The 22,667-nt window shown below is 49.8% G+C and overlaps 1 protein-coding gene across 6 annotated transcripts in view; it reads right to left on the bottom strand.

Annotated features, from left to right (window-relative positions):
* The window catches only part of DLGAP4 (DLG associated protein 4), an 88,583-nt gene that overhangs the window by 50,036 nt on the left and 15,880 nt on the right, over window positions 1-22,667 (bottom strand). The window contains exon 1 of one of the 6 annotated variants that reach the window (XM_012804155.2): window positions 13,703-14,492. The exons of 4 other annotated variants lie outside the window; for them this stretch is intronic. In XM_012804155.2, the coding sequence (XP_012659609.1) occupies window positions 13,703-13,733 (31 nt within the window). In that variant the 5' untranslated portion in view covers window positions 13,734-14,492. Of the gene's footprint in view, window positions 1-3,914; window positions 4,000-13,702; window positions 14,493-22,667 lie in introns of those variants that run through there. One more of the 6 variants, XM_023512155.1, reaches the window with a different exon arrangement.

The following is a 22,667-nucleotide window of genomic DNA, read 5'->3' as shown; positions in this document are numbered from 1 at the left end:
GATTTAAGGTCAATGTATTTGTGAACAGGAATAGATTTATAATCTGCCTGTAGTCTCTTTCCTAAAATTCAACAGAAATAAAAGAGAAAGAATTCAAATAGAAAATAAAGGTCACAATTACAAAGACATAAGACTCAACCCAAAATTCATAAGAGGATAAAGAAAATGTGGTATATGTGTATGTGTACACCATGGACTACTATTCAGCCGTAAAAAGGAATGAGATAACGTCATTTGCAGCAATTTGGATAGAACCAGAAACCATTATCCTAAGTGAACAGGAATAGAAAACCAAGTACCACAGGTAAGTGGGAGCTAACATGGGTACACCTGGGCACAAGGTGATATAATGGACATGACAAACCAAGAAGGGGGCAGGGTAGAAGGGTAGGTGGAGGACAATATGGGTACAATGAATACTATTCTTGTGATGGGCACACCAGAAGTCCTGACTTAAGCAATATATAAGATATCATACAACAAAAACACTTACACTTCGTTAATACTTTTTTTTTTTTTTTGAGACAGAGTTTCACTATGTTGCCCTTAATAGAGTGCCATGTCATCACAGCACACATCAACCTCAAAACTCTTGGGCTTGAGCAATTCTCTTGCCTCAGCCTCCCAAGTAGCTGGGACTACAGGTGCCTGACACAATGCCCAGGTGTTTTTTGGCTGTAGTTGTCAGTTTGGCAGGCCCGGCCTGGGTTTGAACCCACCAGCTCCAGTGTATGTGGCTAGCGCCCTAGCCCCTGAGCTACAGGCACTGAGCCCCTTAATTAATACTTTGAAGTTAAAAATAGAAAAGAAAGGCTGGAGGTATACAAGGGTAGTAATGTATGTGTTAGTATATCATAGAACCCTAGAAAGGAGCTGGATAGAAGAGATTGTGTGATTATGTAGAAATAAAAAATGAAAACTAAACTTCAAAAAAAGGAAAGAACACACAGAGAATGATATCACAGAAAGTAGAAAAAAGTCATTTTAATCCCATTGCCCTAACACAATTACTATTATATCATTCTATACCAAAACTTTAAACTAGTATTGTTTGAGAATGGCAATCTTGCTAAAAAGTAGAAACTTCTGTTTAGCCTTCTTAAACAAAGGCAGTGTGATAAAATAGACCGTGAACCAGGACTTCCAATCTTGACTAAGCTGTGTGACCATGCACATGTCACTTTCCTTTTCTGTTTCATCACCTCTGAAAAGAGCAGTAACTGCAACCTGCCTCCCTTAGCAACAGGAGGAGTGACAGGGCTCCATGAACCCAAGCAGCACGCGGAAGTTAGCAATCAACAGGAATGCCGAAGGAACTTTTTTTTTTTTTGATGACTTATGATCAGTATAAAAACCATTAAGAATTTGGAAGTTTTGATATTAATTTTATTTATTTTTTTGAGACAGAGAGTCTCAAGCTGTCACCCTGGGTAGAGTGCTATGGCATCACAGCTCACAGCAACCTCCAACTCCTGGGCTCAAGAGATTCACCTGCCTTCACCTCTCAAGTAGCTGGGACTACAGGCGCCCACCACAATGCCTGGCTACTTTTTGGTTGCAGCTGTCGTTGTTGTTTGGCAGGCCCGGGCTGGATTCAAACCTGCCAGCTCAGGTGTATGGCAGTTCTTTTGTTATCATACCTTGTAATATAGTGACGCCCATGGCTCCTGTGGTCATGGGGCGAACAAAGCTTTTTGCCTCAAACCTAACTAGGCTTTTTGAGACCCAAAGAATCCTGCCTGACATTGCAGACTGCTCCAGATGTAACTTGTACCTCTCCTTGTGCCCTCAATATATCAAATGCTCCCACCTCAGCACCCTGATACCTGCATTCCCAGTCTGCCCTGGCTGTCTCCTTCCATCCTCCCAGTCACGTTCCCTGAGATTTCTGCTCCATCTTCTCTGAATAGGTCCCTCTCAGCACCTATGAGTTTTCCTTCAGGGCTCTTTTTTTTTTTTTTTGAGACAGAGCCTCAAGCTGTCCCCCTGGGTAGAGTGCCGTGGCATTACAGCTCACAGCAACCTCCAACTCCTGGGCTCAAGCGAGTCTCCTGCCTCCGCCTCCCAAGTAGCTGGGACCACAGGCGCCCGCCACAACGCCCGGCTATTTTTTGGTTGCAGCCGTCATTGTTGTTTGGCGGGTCCGGGCTGGGGATTCGAACCCACCACCTTAGGTGTACGTGGCTGGCGCCTTAGCCAGTTGAGCTATAGGCGCTGAGCCTCCTTCAGGGCTCTTATCACAATCAGATGTGTCTTGTTTATCTGTTACCTGCTTAGGTGGGAACTCCAAGCTGGGTGGAAGTCAATCTTGTTCCCTACTCTCTCCCTGGCTCTTGGCACAGTACCTGGCACTCCAAGTATATGAATAGCTGATTGTTTGGAAAGAAAAGTAGAGGTGGGAGGGAAGAGCTGGCTCCTAGCACCCAAATCCTCTTCCCCTGGATTGTTCTCACACACTGTTGCACGTGCCTCCTTGGAAAGGACTGGTGGGCAGCAGTGGCATTTGCCTTTATTAGGTGCGGTCAGACAAGCCCCCTTCATACAGCCCACTTTGGCCTGCACTAGCCTCAGGCAGGCAGACAATTCCTGACTGCTACCACACCCTTGTGTAGGATGATAGCCACGTCATGAAGTGTGGGAAGCTTGAGAAGGCAAGAAAGCTCCAGGAGGGGCTAGAATATCAAACCTATTCCTAGCATGCTCAATAATATGCTCCTAGTCACAGCTCCTACCAAGAAATCACCCCATGGTGTGATGCCCCTGTACAGCAGCAGTTCTCAACCTGTGGGCTGAGACCCACAGAAACCGTATTAAGGGCCACAGCATTAGGAAGGTTGAGAACCACTGCCGTAGAGGAAAACTCCAGCTCAAAGTGCCACAGGTAGACTTAGGCAGTCTGATTATGGCTGTTGGACCTTGATTCACTCCATATTCCCTAGGAGACCCCTGTGCTTAGCCCACAGCCATCAAATGATCAACTCCCCTCCAAACAGTCCCCCACAATCCACTCACATCCAGGCAGGGGACATTGACAATTTTCAGCTACTTTAAGTCTTCCCTTTTCCCTGGATAAAGTGCTTCCTCTGTACCAGACACTGTGTTTACTACTTTGCACCCATCCTCATGCTGAGAATAATCAGGTGTTATTAGCATGAGAAGTTAAGTACCTTGCCCAAGGTGGGGCTCTTAACTATAGGTCAGCACAGTCTCTGGGGTGTGGGCTTCTGCACACAGGTGGGCTTTATAAATGCTGTCTTTCTGCATTCCAGGGAACAGCATGGTCAGTGTGGCTCATTAATGCAGTCATTCAACAAACAGTTTCCCGATCACCTACTGTGTGCTCTGTGGGTGCTCTCAGAGAGCGGACACCAGCTCTGTGCTTAGGGACCTTGTGATTGAGCAGAGGAGAGGCACATAAAAATCATACTTGTTGATGCAACAAAACTGATACATAATGCTTTGGCAAGTCTGAGGATTTCTTAGAAAAAGCACAGAGAATGGGAACTTGAGAGCCCAACTAAGTTAGATAATAGTTAATCTTTAAAATACACAGGCTGACCAAACCCAGTGTTAGGATACTCTCATCAGCTTTCAGGAACTAAAATCAATTCAACTGAACACAGAACTAGATGGAATTCTCTCCTGCAGAGAAGAAAATGAGAACCTGAGGACCAGAGCAGGGAAGAAACTTGCCTTGAGACCACCCATCAACTAACTCAGTGACACTGAGGTGAGAAGCCAAGGTTCCTGCTCCCCCATCCTTTCCAACTCCTGGAGATTGGATGTAGGACCAGAGCAAAAAGGCTTTCAAGCCATCTAGGTCCTGAAAACAAACTACCAGGGGTTAAGGTAAGAGCCCACAGTGATTGAAAGTTTAAGAGTCTTCACAGTAGAGACAGGGTGCCAGCTCTTACCTGCCGGGAGAGTGAACTGCTGTGTGACAGCTGGATTCAGGAAGCCAGGATTTCTTTCCCAGGCCAACATAGGCCCAGCCCCAGCTCAGCCCTGCCCCGGAAGGACCAGCGTTTAAAAGGCCTACCTGGGGCCCAGGCTGGGACTGCACCCGGGTGAGGCTGACTTCACCAGGGAACCGTCCTACTGGCAGTCTCCCAGCCAGTGCTGGCCAAGCTGGGACGCCGGCGCCTGTCTGTAGCCTGGCGCCTCTCCTTGCAGGCCCCACCCAGCGCCTGGCCCAGCCAGGCTTCCAAAATGAGGGTGGGAGAGGGTAGGAAAGAGGCCTGCTCCCCTTCTAGTGAGGCCAGCTGGGCCTGGGTCCCTCACAGTCCCCCAGCATGGGCTGGGTCTGAAGCAGCTGCCTCCTGCTTTGTTTTCCTTTCACTTTGGTTTTTAGCCCCAAAGTGAAACTAAAGAACTGAGGATGTGGGTAAAGGAAAAACAGAGCTAAAGACTAGGCGAGTGGAACACCCAGCTTGAAATCCCAGTAAGACTGCTAGTCCACCGAGAAACTTGGTAGGGGGCCCTCACCTTCTCCAGGCCTGTGTTCCCTGATAAAATGGGAGGGAGGAACTAGGCTGGTGATTTTAAACTAGAAAAAAAAAATGATAGAACTTCCCCTTCCTCACCCCTGCCACCACTTGGGCTGAAAAGGAGCTGTAGAGATGACCCATGGCAGGCCCAAAGGACCATCCTGTTGGCTTAGGAGAAGAGGCAAAACTCCGGCACCAGCAAGACACCCTCCTGATCTCCCCAACTACCTCTCCCCTACCTGCCGGCTGAGCTCCTTTATCCTGTATCTTGGAGGTCTTAGCAAGCTGGGGCAAAGCAAATTCAGGAAGGCCCTAAGTGTGATCTTGACCCTGTCTTGGCACAGTAAGAACAAGACACTCACCAACAGCTGCCCTAAAATTCCTAGCCTAAGAGCTGACCAGGCAGGCCATCTGCAAGACTGACAACAGCCCACTGAAGTCTGGTCCCAACTTCAGTTTCTGTGGCCCCTGTGAGCTCATGCTAAGACCATTGTGATCTGTTTTACGGTATCTTCTCACTGGCTAGTTTATCAAATCTTCCCAATAGCCTGTGAAAGACAGGAGTAAGACCACTGACTATTCGAATGAGGACAACTGAGGCTCAGGAAAGGGCAGGGACATAGTGACCAAGCAGGCACTGGGATTCAGGAGCTCAGTAAATATTTGAATGAGCTCCCAGCCCTCCTGTTGCCAGGCAGGTGCAGCACACACCAGAGCAGCTCATGACAGAGGACTTCAAGTGGGAGGGGAAATGCCTCTCCCTGGAGCCCAAGTCATAAACAGGTCCCAAGCTACCTGTACAAAGTCCCCTCCCCAATCTGGCTCTGCTCCTGCTACCCCTCTAGCCCCATTCTTCCCTCCATTCCTCACTTCCTCCCATCTGCACCTTACTTTGAAGAGACACCTTGGCTGAAGACTGCTAAGTAGCACGGGCCAACCCCTTCTCCTTTCCGGGCTCTGCCCCATCTGTAAAACTGTGATTAAAATAGTGGTTTCTTAACCAAGAAAATGAATTTGAATCTAGGGGTGGGGGCAGGGTACTTTAGAAAATATATATATTTTCAGAATGGAAGCAAAGGCAATTTAAAAATATCTGACAAAATTTTAAGCACATGGTCTCTTGGAAACAGCAATGGCACTTGCAGGGTGGCTTCTACGGTTCCACACTCACATAGACACGAGGGAAGGGTGTTCACAGCAGCACTGTTTATAGCAGCAGTACTGGGAATAACCTAAACGCCTGGGGTAGAGGACAAACTGCCGGGGTCCACCCTGCTGATGGAAAGCCACAGGCTCATGAAAAAAAAGGAGGCCATAAACCTGTGTGTGCCCACAGAGACTAACCTACAGCACAGACAGACATGCATGAAAAGGGTAAGGTACAGAAAAGTAGGTAAGGAATACTCTGCTGCTTAGGGAATAAAAAGGGGTGTTACTGATAAGAGTTGCCCACATATGCAGGGTATTTCTGGAAATATACTTACTGCAAGACTGGTCACAGTGGTTATTAGGTATCTGGGTGGGTGGGAGACTCATTTTCTTTTTTCTTTATAAAGTTTGACCTTTTTAACTACATGTATTGATTTAAAAAAAAATTCTTCACAGAAAAGTAACTCTAGTAAAACGCACCTACAGGTGCCTTCCCCTAGGCCTCAGGCACCAGACTCCTGGGGAGGGGGGCAGGGCCCAGGTATTAAGATTTTGAAAAGTCTCCTCAGGGGCAGCTGGTCTAGCCTTGCAGAACAGGCAGTCCACCTTCGAAAGGCTAGAGGCTGAGGCAACCTGGACACAGTAGGACTCTGGGGTGTGGAGGGGAGTGTCAGGGAAGACTCCGAGGAAAAACCTGGCCTTGAGTCATAAGCAGGATTTGAAAGCATCTTTGAATGCTGAGTATGACAGCTGGGATGAGAGAGTTCCTACCAGGACTGGGGAAATTATGTCAAGCTGATAAGAAAGGGGAAGGACTGTCTCTAAATATGAGATCTTGGCAAGTCCCTACCCTCCTGGGTTTGATTCCTACTCATGGGAAATGAGGGGGCTGGGCCTGAGGCCCTTCTGGACCTGCTGTCGTAGGACCTACCTTTATTTCATCTCATTTAATATTAAAGGAGGCAAGGAGGGTCCCCAGCTCAACACATGGCCATGGGGCTCCACACCTGTGCAGAATGTAATCAAATATTTGGAGGCTGCAGAAAATTCAGGCCAGGATCTTAGGCAAAGCAGCCCTTAGTGACATCCCCCCAGGGAGAAGGAACAGATGGCCTTCTGCTGAGATGCCCTTTCTCACCTTGTTAATAAAGTCATTACTGAAGATCTCCTTTGTCACTTTTGAAGTTCAGTTCACATATATTTGCACCTTGGCTTGCCTTACACCCTGATATTACAGGCTGTATCAATCTAACCCACAAGCCCAAACTACAGGGGTCTGCAGTGGAAAGAGCCTAGGGTGGAGGTCAGGAGTCCTGGCTAGACCTTGGTGATGCTGTGGACTCTGGGAGTTCAGAAGCTAAGTCCCTAAGGCTGCTCTGCCTGCCAGTGTATTCTCAGAGCCAGCTCACAGGCTGGCACATAGCAGCGCTTCATGAATATTTGTGGGATAAATGAGCAGCTCAGCCAGAGTGACCTTGGTCAAGTTACTTTCTTGGTGTATATGGCTGGTGCTGTAACCACTGTGCTACGGGGGCCGAGCCTGGTCAAGTTACTTTCTGTCAATGAGCCTTGGTTTCTTCTTTTAGAAAACAAAGATGATAAGAATAGTAAGTAATACCGTCCAGGTTGTGTAAAGATCTACTGAGATAATGTGCATAAAAGTGCTTTGCAAATCAAAACAGGCTAAAAGAGTATTAAAGATCCAGAATCCAATATGCTGAAAACAAAACAAAAAGAATGAATACATGTGAGACTAAGCAAATTTATAAGAAAGCACCTGGCAAACTGGTGATCAAGGGAATTTCTACAATTGAAAGGGATAGCACAGGTCACTCTAGTTTACTGTTTCAATGTCTAAATTATATTTCTCAGGCTGTCTCTGCTTCAAAAGAGCACAGAAACCCCTCTTCAAAACCTTTGTCCAGATTTTGATATGAAAAACATGGTTACAGTTATAGCACTCTGCATACAGCTGGGCTCAGCTGGGCCAAAGCAGACTGGCATGTGGATGCTGGGGGTGTTACTAGAGGTTAAGGGTAGAGGGAGTGCAGGGGGACATGTGCTGCAAAACCAGGAGCAGAGCACCACTTGCTGGGAGACCTTGGCAGAGCCAAGGCCATGCACACTGTAGCCACTCTCTAAGTTCCAGTCCCCTCCCTCCTCCCTCTCCCAGTGGGTATTGCTGTTTGCTGCCTCAGAAAAGGGTCCTGTGCTCTATTACCTACTAAGCACCTTAGGACAAGAGGACAAGTCCCTCCTTGCCATTGTGGGTGACTGATTCTACTGGCTGGGCTGGGGAACACCTTCCCTGGTGGGGGCTGGCTAAGACTCTCAAAGGGCCCAGGGACATATGTGGTGCAGCTCTGGAGACTTCTCATAGCTGTGTATAAAACTGCTGGTGTGAAGGTCCTTGGCTCCTTTGACTCTTCCACCTGGAAGAAGTTCTAAACTGGCATCCTGACTGTCAGGATTTTTAGAAAGCAGGATTTGTGGGCTTCAGGATATATTTGTGTGCCCCGAAGGGAAGGGGCAAGAAGGCATTTTAGTTCCCTGGGTCCCTAACAGCAGTTCCCTTTCCAAGAACCTGATCTGGACTGTGGGAAGAGCCAGAGTTTGGAGAAAGTCAGCCTTGGGTCTGAGTCACATTTTCCTTATTGGTAAAACGGGGACGGTAAGTCCACCTGCCTCTGGCTTCTTGCATGGATTTAATAAGAGCGCATGTGGAGCCCCTGGCTGGGAGCCTAGCTGACAGCAGGTGTATAAGGAATGTACTCATACTGCTACTTCCTGCCCCAAACCAGCCACACTCAACATCTTTCCTTCTGGCCCATCTGGGCTCCAGCTAGGCTCTCCTAAGGGAGCACAACATCCTCTGCTACCCCAACTGGCTCTTCTCACTCCCATGGGTCCCACCCAAACCTCACCCTGTTGTCTCATCTGGATGCTTGCAAAGTCTCCTCCCTGTCGTCATTTTTACTCATTCCAATTCACCCAGCCTGATTCATCTTCTTGAAAAAGTCCTCCAGTTGTGCTACCCTTGTTCTAAAATCTTCCATGGCTCCTCAGTGCCTCTGCCCTTTAGCTGATATTCAATGCTGCCTACAACCTCCTAACCCTACCAGATTTTCTTGCCAGAGCACAAAGCCCCAGCAGCATGAGCCAAAGTAGCATGCTCACTGTTCCCCTAAATGCACTCATCTTCCAGCACTCTCACCTCTGCTTTTGAACAGACCATTCCCCAAACATTGGCCCCACCCTCTGCCACTGCAAGTCCAGCTCCCCTCAAAGGGCTCTTGTTTCCTCTGGCTCATGCTCACTTCTTCCTTCGAAGACAATGCTTTTCCTCAGCAGACACTTAATTACAGACTGTCACACAGTCTCTCATAATTGTAGGCCTTGTCTCCCTCATCAGACTATAAATTCCCAGGGGCAGAGGCCTTGACTGTCTGCTCTTCCCCATCCTCTCTGAGCCTAGCCTAGGCCTAGGAGGGCAGGCCCTAGTAAGAAAGTATTTTCCATGGCCAATTCAGCTCCAGGCTGAGTCTAGCTCTGACCACATAGAACCACTTTTCTTGCTCTTGTCCTGTGAGGAAACTGCTCACTGGCCAAATGAGACCTCAGTGCCCCACTTCTCCAGTTGACAGTCTAGGCCCCCAATGCTCATAAATGAGAAAGCCCTGGGTGGGGAGGCAGGGCTCTAGCATGGCCCTGGCATGCTCTTGCTCTGGATCCCTCCCCCTCCTTGGGTCTGCTTTTGTACTATGAAATGGGAAACAATCATCTTTTAGCTTTAGAATTTGAGTTTTGTGGCTTGGCGCCTATAGCTCAACCGGCTAAGGCGCCAGCCACGTACACCTAAGGTGGCAGGTTCGAATCCCCAGCCCGGACACGCCAAACAACAATGACGGCTGCAACCAAAAAAAAATAGCCGGGCGTTGTGGCGGGTGCCTGTGGTCCCAGCTACTTGGGAGGCGGAGGCAGGAGACTCGCTTGAGCCCAGGAGTTGGAGGTTGCTATGAGCTGTAATGCCATGGCACTCTACCCAGGGGGACAGCTTGAGGCTCTGTCTCAAAAAAAAAAAAAAAAAAAAGAATTTGGGTTTTGTCTTTAAGGTAGTCTTGATTTCTAAGAATGGGTAGGTGAGGAACACAGCTGATTCCAACACAGGCTGAGTAAGGAAAGGAAAGCTAGTCAGGACTGGGAAATCTGGAACCTGAGAGGTATTCACACCACACAGCTCATGGACCTCATTAAAATCCTGTTGATAAATGATTTCACTTCTGCTCAGGTGTTCAATTCCTCACCCTGGCTAGGTCTGATCTGACGGTGAATGTTCCCAGGGCTAAGCAGTGGAGAGGGTGATTTGCTTCTGAAAACAACCAATCATACCCCAAACAGAGCTGACGATGGAGATGACTGCCATGTCTTGAGGTGCCTTTACTACAGGAGCTCTTGTCCTCACTGTGAGGTAGGTATTTCCATCCTAATCTGACAAGAAACAAAACTGAGGAACAGAAAGTTGATCAAGGCCACACAGCAAGGACAAGTCAGCATGTCATACAAATCCAGGCTCAGCTTTTTCCAGAGTAAAGGGGCCAGACTCTCAGCATCAGAATTCTCTAGAGCAGTTGTTCTCAACCTTCCTAATGCCGCAACCCTTTAATACACTTCCTGTGGGTCACAACCCACAGGTTGAGAACCACTGCTCTAGAGGGCTGGTTTAAAATGTTGATTTCTGACCCCAGACTTGCCAAATGAGAATCTTTGGGGATGGAGTTCAAAGCTTTGGGGACAGAAACCTCAAACTTCATAAAGGCAAGTGACCTGAATTTTATACATGAAGCAACTGAGGCACAGAAAGGTGAAGTGACCTTCGAGGGTCATACTTTAAGCAAGTGTATGGACCTAAGATTAAACTCCCCCTAGTACTCTGGAACCAGCAATGAGAAACTTCCCGGGGGTAGGTGGCATTTGACAGTGTGGGCCTCAAGGGAAGAGAGGACACTGTAAGGAAAAGGTACAGCACAAATAAAGGCCTGCAGCAAGGAAAGCTCAGGCAACAACTTCTCACTGTGGCTAGGGGAGCCCTGGGGAGTGAAGAAGTACACAGACAGCCCAAGAGCTCAAGGAGAAACATTCCCGAGCCCAGCTGAGCTTCCAGGGGGCAAGTCTGTCATGTGCGGCATCTACAACCAGGCAGTCTCCAGCAGTGTCCTTCTGGGTGTGTCTGGCTGCTGCTCAGGATGAGAAAGCCAGGGGAGGTGGTGACTCAGTCCCCATCCAGCCTCCTTTCAATTTGAGATGAGCTCAGCGACTGGGGAAATGTCAAGCAAATCCTGCCTGCAGAACAGATGCCAGACCCAGAGAAGGAGGCCTGAGGGGTAGGTGGCCTCACGGGGCAAGGCTACCAGGCAGAAGCAATAAACTTGGGGGAAAGCTGTGGGCTATGAAGAAGAAAAGTCAAGAGACCTGGCTGCAAGCCTGCCTGACACGGTGGTGCTGTGGGTCCCTGAGCAAGCCCCTGTCCTTTTCTGGGCCCCTTATTCTTCATTTACCTATGAAAAGGGAGAACTCCACTGGTTTCTGACTTCCTCCTAGTACTGTTGTAAGGAACAATGGTCAGGAAAGAGCTTGGCAGATTACACAATGCCTCACACAGCCTGTGAGAGGTTAGAGAAGCACTGGTATTATTACTAGAATACAGAGGTGCTTTCCTTGTTACCTGAACCCCAACCACAAGGGTAGAGGGAGACGCTGGGCCTCTGTCTCATTCTCACAAAGATAAAAGTGACCCAGATATTTTTAGGAGGGGAAAATTCACATTTATTAAGGCTCACTGTGTACCAGGTTTTAAAACATACATTATATATAATCTCATTTAATCCTCACTCCAATCTTGCAGTGTAAATCTTGAGTCCAGATGAGGAAACTGAGGCTCAAAGAAAGTAGCTTGCCCACGATTACACAGGCTGTGAATGATGGAGACTGAGTAAAACCAGGTGTTTGTGACTCTAAAGCCATATGATGTCTACTCTCTGGAACAGTCCGTATAACAGGCAGACCATGCCTGGTACACAGACTTAGCTCAAATGCCACCCTCTCCTGGAAGTCTTTCTGATCTCTGCTTAGGCAGCACATCTCTTCCATGAAACCCCATGGCACGTCATCAGCACACATGTGGCAGTATTCAGCACATTATCCCTCTTACTCTATGACTGGGCACACATTTAAAAGGTTAAATGACCCGCAAGTACAAATAGGTGGCCTTTGAGTTATCTTAGAAACCTCAAACATCAGAGCTGCAAGGACCTCAGAGACCGTGCCATCCAACTTTCTCATTTTTCAGAAGGAAAAATAAAGACTCACGGAGAAAAGACACCTGTCCGAAGCATCTTAGCTTCAGAGCCAAGTACAGAACTTTGGTGTTCTGCCTTACAGAATTTCTTTAGGGATTCCATGATTTCAGAATCAGTCGTAGGACAAGGATTGTTATTCCCATTCTATAGATTAGGAAGTTGAAAGTGGGTGAGATGTGAGAGCCAGAACCCCAAGCCCCTCACTTCTAGGTCGGGAACAAGTCCCTTCTCCTCCCCACTGCATGTAGTTCACATGAGCAGAGGGCACACAGTAAAAGGTCAAAGGATGTTAGAGGCTGTCATTATACACCAGGGGCAGGTGACGCCAGTATGACAGTGACTTCTTCAGAGGGAGTACCTTGGAAAAGGACCCAGGACTCCCGGCTTGACCCTCTGCATGTCCCTGGATCTTCCAGGCCTAATCTCCTCATCTAGAAGGGGGCTGCAACAGCTGATCTCATTCCTTGCTCTGAATCTAGGACATCTAGGCCTCTTGACAGCAGACCCTAGCTCTCTGTGAGGCTCTTTCAGCTGGAGCCTTTGTTCTCCGACTCTACAGGAGAAGCAGGAAAAGCAGCCAGGGCTCACAACTACAAATGAGCTGACTTTATTCCCAAGTGCCACTGTCCAAGCAGGGCCCACCCTTAAACAACAATGTGATGAAACACGGAAAATCCAACTGTCCCCCAGCACAGACATCCTGTTGGGCACACCCACCTATCTTTACAAACTGACAGACAAAAGCACAATCACAAATTAGGTATAAGCAAGGGACAGCTTTCTCCCTGCTCTATTGGAAGGGCAGGTGTATTTTATTTCCAAATAACAAGGTGGTAATGGAGTGGAGGGTAAAGAACCCTGGGAACTGTGGAGTCCAGGGCCTGGATCCCTGTCCCAGCTCTAGCAGGAACTGCATACTTTTGGGCAAGCTACTCTCCCTCAGTATAAAGACAGGCTGACAGTTCAGAAAGTATATCTACAGATGTTCCATTTGATCTTCATGACAACCATGTGAAGCCAGCACAGCTACTCCCTTTTTCACACATGGAGAAACTGACGTTTGAAAAGGCCAACGGTCTCATTCAAGGTTACACACCTTGAAACTGGTAGTACCAAGGTTTCAGAGGTGTTAGACAGCCGAACCCAATACTCAATGGTGGTCAGATTAAGAACAATTCTTCCCCCTGCTCATCCTGAATCAAGTCTCAGCAAGACCAAGGTACACCCCTGTATACCCATTCTGGTGGCCTGCAAAGTTCTGGCCACAAACCCCTCAGACCAGCTGTCTAGGAGGCCGTACCCCCTCTGCAAATTTTCATTACTCAAGCCAGCAAGAACGCAGCCCCCACCCCCAGTTAGGTCTAAATAAATGTCCAAGTGATATCACATCCTGCCAGCTCCAAAATAGCCCTGGCCTGCCCACAAGCGATCACAAAGTGCCAGGCCATGCAGGGCCAAGCGGGCAGGGATGCCCAGCCTATGGCACCCTCCATACACTCAAGCAACTAAAGCAGAAGCCTCAGAGCAGGAAGGCCCCTCAATCCCACCTTTGCCAGAGAGCCTGGCCCCACCCTCCATGCCCCCCTTTGTAAGAGGCTCCAGAGCCTTCTTGCCCCAGTGCCAGCCCTTGCCCCAGCGCCAACCCATGGAGCCTTGGCCGCGGCCAGCCTGCGGGCGACTCCGGCCTGACCCGGACACCCCACCACTCACATTGCTTCAAGAGCTCCAGACACAAAGCCATGAGGGCCAGATGGGGGTCAGAGACCCAGAGACCCAGCAGAGACAGAAAAAGGGACAGGGAGACAAGGGAGCAGAGAGAAGGGGAGACAAGGGGCTGGGGTAGAAAAGCAAGGGGGGCCAAGAGCCCTGTGCAAAGAAGCAGGCACAGAGGGGGGGCCTTCAGTGCAAGAGACAACAGAGTGGTGACACCACTCAGACAGATGTGGGGACACAGAGAGACAGGGAGAGCAAAGCAGGGGACCCCGTGACAAAGAAGTGGGGATGCTCGCAGACCTGAAAGGAAACAAGGAGAGACAGAGACAAGGGACAAACCAAGGGAAAGCAGGGCAGTGCTCCTTAAGTCAGGGAGCAAGGAGAGAGACCCCGAGGGATCTATAAGGTCCTAGTGGAATGGGGAACATCCACACGAGGGAAAAACCTGAGGGAATGGGGGCTCAGAGGAGGCCAGACCCCAGGGATGTGGGGACACAGAAGGGAGGACCCACAAAGGATGTGGGGGAAGCTCAGGAAGAGCCCTGGGAAGAGTGGCGGGTGTTCTGAAGGAGAGGCCCCAAAAGATCTGGGGGCGATCTGAGGGTGAGTCCCGAAGAACGGGGCGCCCAGACAGGGAGGCTCCAAGGAATAAGAGGAGCGCCTTGAGGGGGTACCCGAGATCCGGGAGCGAGGGAGGGGCTGTGGGCGAGCGCGAGGGCAGAGACAAAGAGACAGCGAGCCAGGGAGAGACAAAGCGGGCGGAGCGGAGACACGGGCCAGAGGACTGGAGGCCGGACAGAAGGACGGAAGCGCGGGCAGGCGGGTGGATGGATGGACAGACGGGAGGAGGGCGGGGGCAGGGTAGGGCAGGGCTGGGCGGGGGCGGCGCCCGTCTCCTCGCGGGGCCGCGGCTGCTCCGGGCGGCGCTGGGCGGGCCCCGGGCGTCCGGGCTGAGGAGGCGGCGGCGACGACGTGGACCGGACAGACGGACGGAGTGACGGACGGACTGGCGGCAGCTGCGGCCAGCGGCGGGCACTCACCCTCCTCCCTCACGCGGCCCGGCCCGAGGCTCCGGTTTTGTACGCCCGAGGGGCGGGGCCTCCGGGTTAAAGCCCCGCGCCTGCCCCGCCCTGCCCCGCCCCCCGCGTCAGCCGCGCGCGCGTCGCCCGGGACTCCCGGGCCGAGCGGGCGCGCGCAGCCAGCTCGGCACGTGGTCCGGTGCGCGCAGCCGGGCCGGTGCGCAGGCGCGCGGGCCGCTCAGTTCAGCCCACGCCCAGACCGACCGGCTCTGGGAGGTAGCGCGCGCCCACGTCGGCACGCGCATGCCCGAGCGCGAGGGGTTCCGCCCCTCGAACCCCCGCGCCAAACCAGTTCCAGCTGGAACGCGACGCATGCTCCGTGGGAGGCGGACTGGGGCGGGAGTTCACACCAGTTAGCCCGGGTGACGCCTCCCTGTAACGGGGAAACCGAGGCTCAGAGGAAGCATCCTGAAGTGTCCTGTTCACCCCTGCATGGTCATATTGGTCCTCTGGTCCCATGGGCTCCACTCCGTCCTGCCTTTGCTGTGTCCACCAGGAGTCCTGGAGACACAGTTCCAACCCTGACTCAGACTCTCGAGGCCTGTGTGACCTTGGACTAGATGTTCATTCAGCCTCCCTGAACCTTCATTTCCTCCTTGGTGCAATAAAACAAGTACACCCACAGTGTCTGGGAGGACGGAGTGGCTAGCCCTAGCGGGGTTGGCAGTAGGTGTGCCTTCACACCACCCCTCTTCCTTCTGGTTCCCTGTTTCTCTCTTCCAAGTCTCCTCACTCAACCCTGGTCCTGTCACCTCCTTGCGGACCTCACCTCTCCAAGCCACACCTACAGATTTGCCATCCACAGACCCAACTCCTGGGTTACTTCCCTTCTCTCTGCATCTGTTTCCCCAAAATGGAGAAAAGAATCTTTGATCTTTCATAGGATAACATTGTTGTTAAGACTGAAGAAGATGTAACAGTGTTTCCAAATACAATTGTCATGGTTTTTGCTTTAAGGAAAAAATCAGTTGAGAGTTACTGAGTCGCTGTGATTTCAGGCATTGTGCTAAGTGAGCACTGTGAAAGTCGTAGTTTACTTCATCCTACATTCAGTCATTATGCTACACCTGTACTGTGCGCTTAATGTCTAACTTTAAATTGAAAACTTTACTTAGAAAAAAACATGATACATTCATCATAGGCTCTGACAATACAAGGCAGCACAGGATGAGATCTCATTATCCCACCTCACTGTCCCAAATTCAGTAATACTTTCCCTTTGTGACCTTGGACAAATCCCTTTCCCTCTCTGAGACTCACCAGCTCTGTTACCTGGACCAAGGTAGAAGTTCTCAAACGGTGACTGTGGTTGACCTTCTCAATTGAGGTTAGTGGGGGCACTGATTGAAAAGCAGATTCCTGGCCAGAATTCAGGGGGAGCTCTATTAGAGTTTATATTTTACCAAGTTTGAGACCCTTGGGCTAGGGGTCCCTTCTGATGGTGATGTTTTAGGATTCCAGAAGATATTTATGGAGCACCTACTATGGACTACCTACCATACCCCAAGGGGCCCCAGTGTGGCTGGATCCCCGCAAAGCTGAGTTGGCTGGAGCTCAGGTTGAGATGGGGAATAGGCAGGACTCAGTCTGCCCCAGGGCCCCAGCCTAGCCCCCAAGGCTTCCCCTCCTGGGGGTGTAGAAGCTCCTCTTTCCCAACTTTCCAGATAGTCACCTGTCCCAGGCGGTCAGAACAGGGTATGCATGTGTGTAGGGTCATGAGGGCTCTGCCCACTTGGCCTGGCCACATAACAATCCCTTCTCATCACCCCTTTAGCTGTTCTCCTTTCCTCACACCCTAATCGAATATACCGAGGGCTCCTGTTGACTCCACTTTCAGAACACCCAAGCTCTGGCCAGTTGTCACAATTGCTGTGCCCCATATTAGCTACCATCACCAACCTGGCATTACTGCAGCCCTGCCTCTTGCCTCCAATCAAGGCTCCATACAGCAGTCTGAGTGTTTCTTTTACAATCACTCTTCTGCTCCTAAGCTCCAGTGGTTCCCCCTCTCACTCAGACCAAAAGACAAAGTCCACTCCATGGCCTATGGCCAGGCCCAACCCTCTCTTCCCTGTCTTCTCTCTGCCTCCCGAGCACACCAGGCACCCTCTGCACAGGGCCTTTGCACCATTCCCCTACCAGGAGCATCCCCCTCAGCACTGCTCTTCCAGAATTCCTGCACGTCCTTCAAGTCTTCACCCAAATCTTTCTCAATGATTTCTGCGCTGTTTATATCTCATCACCCCTCTGAGCACTCTATCATCCTCCAGTACCCCATGCTTTGTGCCAATTCCCAATAAATCGCATACTTATTTATGTTTCTTATTTCATTTACCCCCTCCCCCTCTTTTTTCTTTCTTTTTTAATTTTTTTTTATTAGACAGAGTCTCAAGCTGTCTCCCTGGGTAGAGTGCCATGGTGTCACAGCTCACAGCAACCTCAAACTCTTGCCTCAGCCTCCAGAGTAGCTGGAACTATAGGCACCCACCACAATGCCCAGCTATTTTTTGGTTGTAGTTGTCATTGTTGTTTGGCAGGTCCGGGCTGGTGAACCTGTCAGATCCGGTGTACGTGGCTGGTGCCCTAGCCACTGAGCTACAGGCGCTGAGCCCCCTTCCTCTCTCAATAGACTATACCATCCTTGAAGGCCAGGGTTTCCATTTAGTTCCCTGATGCCTACAGCACAGCCTGGCCCATAGTAATTGATCAATAAACATGTATTGACAAAAAATGCTTGATTGCAAGGCTCATCTCCTTAACCACCATGCCATAGGGTCTCCAAGGTTCTTTAAGCTCATTAGTTCCTCTTTCTTTGTGGTGACTTCTCTATCCCATGAAGGCATAGGGAATGAATGTTCCTGTCTTGTCCCAGAATCTCAGTCTTGGCGTTGGAGGCCTGTCTATCAGTCCTTCAGTTCCGGTTACTACTTCCCCCAGAAGGCTCAGTCTAAAAACAGGATTAGAAGAGTGATGATCCATGTGCTTAGCACACAAAAGGCACTGAATTAACCAGAATGTCCTAGGCCAAAGGGTTGGTGGAGGCCAAAAAGGAAGCCTGCCTTCTGCCAGCGTTCTGTGCAGAGAGCTGCCCATTTCAGCAGTAGAACATTTCAGCTCCTCATCACTCATTCTCAAAAGGCCTCCTGGATCCTCCCATCACGCCCTGATCCCATGGCCCTTCCCTGGACCACTGTGCCAGGCTGTGTATGGCCTCCCAGCCAGTGGTCCATCCTGCCCATGTTGCTAGTTCATTCTCCCTGAAACTCCTATAATATCTTATATCTCTTTACCGGGACTTTGGATGGTTCCCCCACACAGAGAACAATGGAGAACTCCAGGCTTTGAAGCCAGGAGGGCTCAAGTGGGAAACAGCTCTCTGACTTACTAGCTGGGTGACCTTAACCTTAACACTTAACTGCTCTAGAATGCAGTTTCTTTGTGAAACATCTGTAAATGCATATGTGTTTGTGCTGAGGTAACTGGGATAAGTCAGGAAGGGCAGATATGTGTAACTATTCTGGCCACAGCAGACTTCACCAATCAATGGTGGCACACTTCTCTGCTTAACTAAATCCCAGTCATCAGCATCAGGGATCAGAGATGACACATGAAGTCTTTCTGGGCATGATAGTCTTTGAGGTTCCTCTTAGCCCTGGCTGTCTGGGATTGGATGGGCTGAGCTGACAGGAGGCTGCAGTAGAAAAAACAGATTGGGGAACTTGGGTGTGGGCTCAGGGGACGAGGTTGACTGGAAGGTTGACTGCTCACTGGAATTTTGTCAGCCTCCCTTCCTGTGTAGATGTGGGGAGTGAATCAGAGAAGAAAGTAGGAGAGTTGGGGGATAGATGAGAGGGGACAGAGAAGGGAGGGCAGAATAAGTGGTAACTAGATGGGCACAGATGGGAGGTGCCTAGGGGCCCCGAAGCCCAAGTCTCATCACCCAGATGGAGAATCTGAGGCCCAGGGAGGACCAGATATTCCCCTGCTCAGCGTGACCCAATAGAGCTGAAACCAGAACTCAGGGGCCCTGAGCAAGGAAGCGTGTTTCCTAGGTCTGGAAACTATCCCAGCTCAGCCTCGAGCTTCAAACACTGCCAGGGATGACCCCCAGTGCACACATGTGTGTGCATAAGTGTGGGCACACACGCACAGGTGCAGAGAGTGTATCTGGCAGGAGTGGGGGTGCACCCTGCAGCCCATCCCCCCATGCTTGCTGATGCCCCTGAGTGATGATGTCACAGTCTCTCCTGTGATTCAGAAGGAGTGGGAGAGACATAGAAAGGGAGGTTGGGGAGGATGTGCACAGAAGGCAGGCATAGATGGGGGGCAGGTGGGGGTGGGGAGGCTGGCAGGAAGAGAGGGAGGCAGGCTGAGTAAGAGAAGCAGGGAGGCTTTGCTGTGTTCTTTCTTCTTTTTCTCAGAGATGTACAGAGGGGAGAGTCAGGATCAGGGCAGACTGCGGGATCAGGGCTCTTCGTTCTCGGTAGGTCCTTTGAGTGGGATGGGCATGCATAAACAGCCAAGTGTTGCTTCCACCATGATCCCAGCTGGAGCTGCCCCCCTGCCTGCCAGTCACCTGCCAGAGCTATTTCTGGAAGGTGGAATCTGGGTCAGACGGGGGGGTAGTAGCAGCACTGGCTGCTAGGAAGCTGGCCAGACCCACAGGGGTGGGAGGGTGGGTGGGAAGCCACAATCTGCCCATGGCCACCCAAGAGGATCTAGCTCCTGCCAGGTTCCCACTGTCTCAATAACTGCCTCCACCCATACCTATCCACCTGCTTGCACACGGCTTGAGTGCATAAGTGCCGATGTGAGAGGAACAAAGAGCTTTCGTGCCCCTCAGCCCTGGAGGGGAGGCAGGTCCGGTTGCTCACTTCTGCTGAGGGGGGTGCCTTCTGAGGAGGGGTGACCCCTGCAGGGAGACAGTGGCTAAGTGAGGATGTGCCTGTGTGTGCCTATGTTGGGGAGGTGTGACAGGCTGGCCACATATGGTGGTACAACTTTTACACTGAGTAAGGATGCCACATATAAGGGGGTCTGCCATGTACAATATTGAGTTGCACATAATTACTATGACAAATTTTGGGCAGATAGAAACAAGGGATCTTATTCTAATAAAAACTGTATATCTACAGATATTGTTTTATTTTGTTTTGTTTACAAGATCTCACTTTGTTGCCTGGGCTAGGGTACATGTGGCATGATCATAGCTCACTACAACCTCCAATTCCTGGGCTTATGCAGTCCTCCTGCCTCAGTCTCCTGAGAATTACAGGTGTAGCACCATGCCCAGCCAGTATTTAAAATTTTTATTTTGTAAATATGGGGTCTTGCTATCGCCCAGTTTGGTCTCAGACTCCTGGCCTCAAGTGATCTTTCCACCTTCAGCCTTCCAAATGCTAGGATTATAGGCATGAGCCTCTCTACCCAGCTGATAGCTTTTCTTTTCTTTTTTTTTTTTGTAGAGACAGTCTCACTTTAGTGCCCTTGGAAGAGTGCCGTGGTATCACACAGATCACAGCAACCTCCAGCTCCTGGGCTTAGGTGATTCTCTTGCCTCAGCCTCCCGAGTAGCTGGGACTATAGGTGCCTGCCACAATGCCCAGCTATTTTGTTGTTGCAGTTTGGCTGGGGCTGGGTTCGAACCTGCCACCCTCAGTATATGGGGCTGGCACCCTACCCACTGAGCCACAGGTGCTGCCCAGCTGATAGCTTTTCAACAGATGGCAGTTAAGTGTCTTAAGGAGGAGCACCTTTTCTTAACTCAGCACAAAAGCATCATATGGACCAGCCACAGCTCTGGCCACAGAATCAAAAATCTGGTGGCTTAGGTTTTCCCTGTGAGGTAGGTGAGTTTACTTACTAAGCATAAGGGGATCAAAGGGTGGAGGAAAGAGAAGCAAGTATGTTGTGGTCATCATGGAGACCTGGAAGGGGCACTGATTAGGAACTTGGGAGGTTGAATTTTTTGGTGGCCCTCATCTCCAAGAGGCATGATTTCCTCACAGGTATAGAGGTAGCAGAAGCCTTGAAGGAGACACACATGTATGAGTGTGTGTGCAGGTGTGTGACCTTAGATACATGTGTACACATGGGAGAATATCAGTATGGTGTTTTTTATATCTGTTTTCATATTACATATAGGTCTAAGAGTACAAGACTTTATATACGTCTATAAGCGGGAGCGTAGGTGCACACATTTCTGGGTAGGTCTGAGACATTGCTACATAATACTTTGATTATCTTGGTTTGAGCTAAAGCCCTCAAACTGAGAATATTTGAAGCCCCATTATCCGTACACGCAAAGCCAAATGCTGAATCATCCATACAAGATGTGCTGGGGTGTTGAATTATTGGCCTGAATTCCTAATTCTTCCCTGTATTCATGCCTTTTGCTATGTAACCACAATTTCTCCCACAAAAAGGTGCAATGGGCTTGGTGCCTGTAGCTTAAGCCACTAAGGTGCCAGCCACATACACCGGTGCTGGCAGGTTCGAATCCAGCCTGGGCCTGCCAAACAACAATGACAACTACAACCAAAAATAGCCAGGCATTGTGGTGGGTGCCTGTAGTCCCAGCTACTTGGGAGGCTAAGGCAGGAGAATCGCTTGAGCCCAGGAGTTGGAGGTTGCTGTGAGCTGTGATGCTACAGCACTCTATCCAGGGGGACAGCTTGAGGCTCTGTCTCAAAAAAAAAAAAACCAAAAAAACCCCCTGCAATGTATTTCACTGGACCTTGAATTTGAGTCATGTGACTTGCTTTGACCAACCAAATGTTAGCAGATGAACACAAAGAGAGATATGAAACATGCTTGTTGGTGAGGTTAACCCTCTTATATTTCTGCCATGACCATGGGAAGAACATGGCTAAACTACTGATTCTGGGAACACCCTTGGGTCCCAAGAGGAAGATGCAGGATGTGTAAAGCAGAATGAGTTAATCTGTAAACCCATGAATGAAAACAAATGCTCATTGTTGTGTGCCACTGAAATGATGTGTTTCTTTGCTACACAGCATATTGTGATAATAGTTGACAGAAACTGGTTCCAAGAGTGGAGTGCAATAGCAATAAAAACTGAAAAAATGTGACATTAGTTCTGAGACCTAGCAGTAAGTAAACAATGAGTCAGCTGTTATAGGAAGCTTGAGAAAAGGTGACCCTTATTAGTTTTTATTTTATTTTATTTTTTGAGACAGAGTCTTATTTTGTCACCCTGGGTAGAGTGCCTTGGTGTCATAGCTCACAGCAACCTCAAACTCTAGGGCTCAAGCTATTTTCTTGCCTCAGCTTCTCCAGTAACTGGGACTACAGGCACCCGCCACAATGCCCGGCTATTTTTTAGAGATGGGGTCTCACTCTTGCTCAGGCTGGTCTTGAACTCGTGAGCTCAAGCAATCTACCTGCCTTGGCCTCCCAGAGTGCTAGGATCATAGGCATGAGCCACCGTGCCCGGTCAAGTGACCCCTATATATATGGAGATGAAACTCTTAATAAAACTGTCATCTATCATAACTTGAAGACAGCAAATGGATCTGGGTAACAGTTTCCAGGTAAAATGTTGAAAGCAAGTTCTTGCTCCCTTTGGCTGCATTTGATGAAGACTTACAAGAAAGAGAGGAACTCATAAAAGAAACAGCCAATCTGCAAGGAATATTTAGAGACACCAGCCACATACACCTAAGGCGCCAGCCACATACACCTAAGCTGGCGGGTTCAAATCCAGCTTGGCCTGCCAAACAACAATGATGGCTGCAACAACAACAAAAAAATAGCCGGGTATTGTGGTGGACACCTGTAGTCCCAGCTACTTGGGAGGCTGAGGCAGGAGACTCGCTTGAGCCCAGGAGTTGGAGGTTGCTGTGAGCTGTGATGTCATAGCA

This window comes from Otolemur garnettii, unplaced genomic scaffold, assembly GCF_000181295.1.
Source record: "Otolemur garnettii isolate 467f Iridium unplaced genomic scaffold, OtoGar3 scaffold00025, whole genome shotgun sequence".
NCBI lineage: Eukaryota > Metazoa > Chordata > Mammalia > Primates > Galagidae > Otolemur > Otolemur garnettii.
This window is presented reverse-complemented; position numbering and strand designations above follow the sequence as displayed.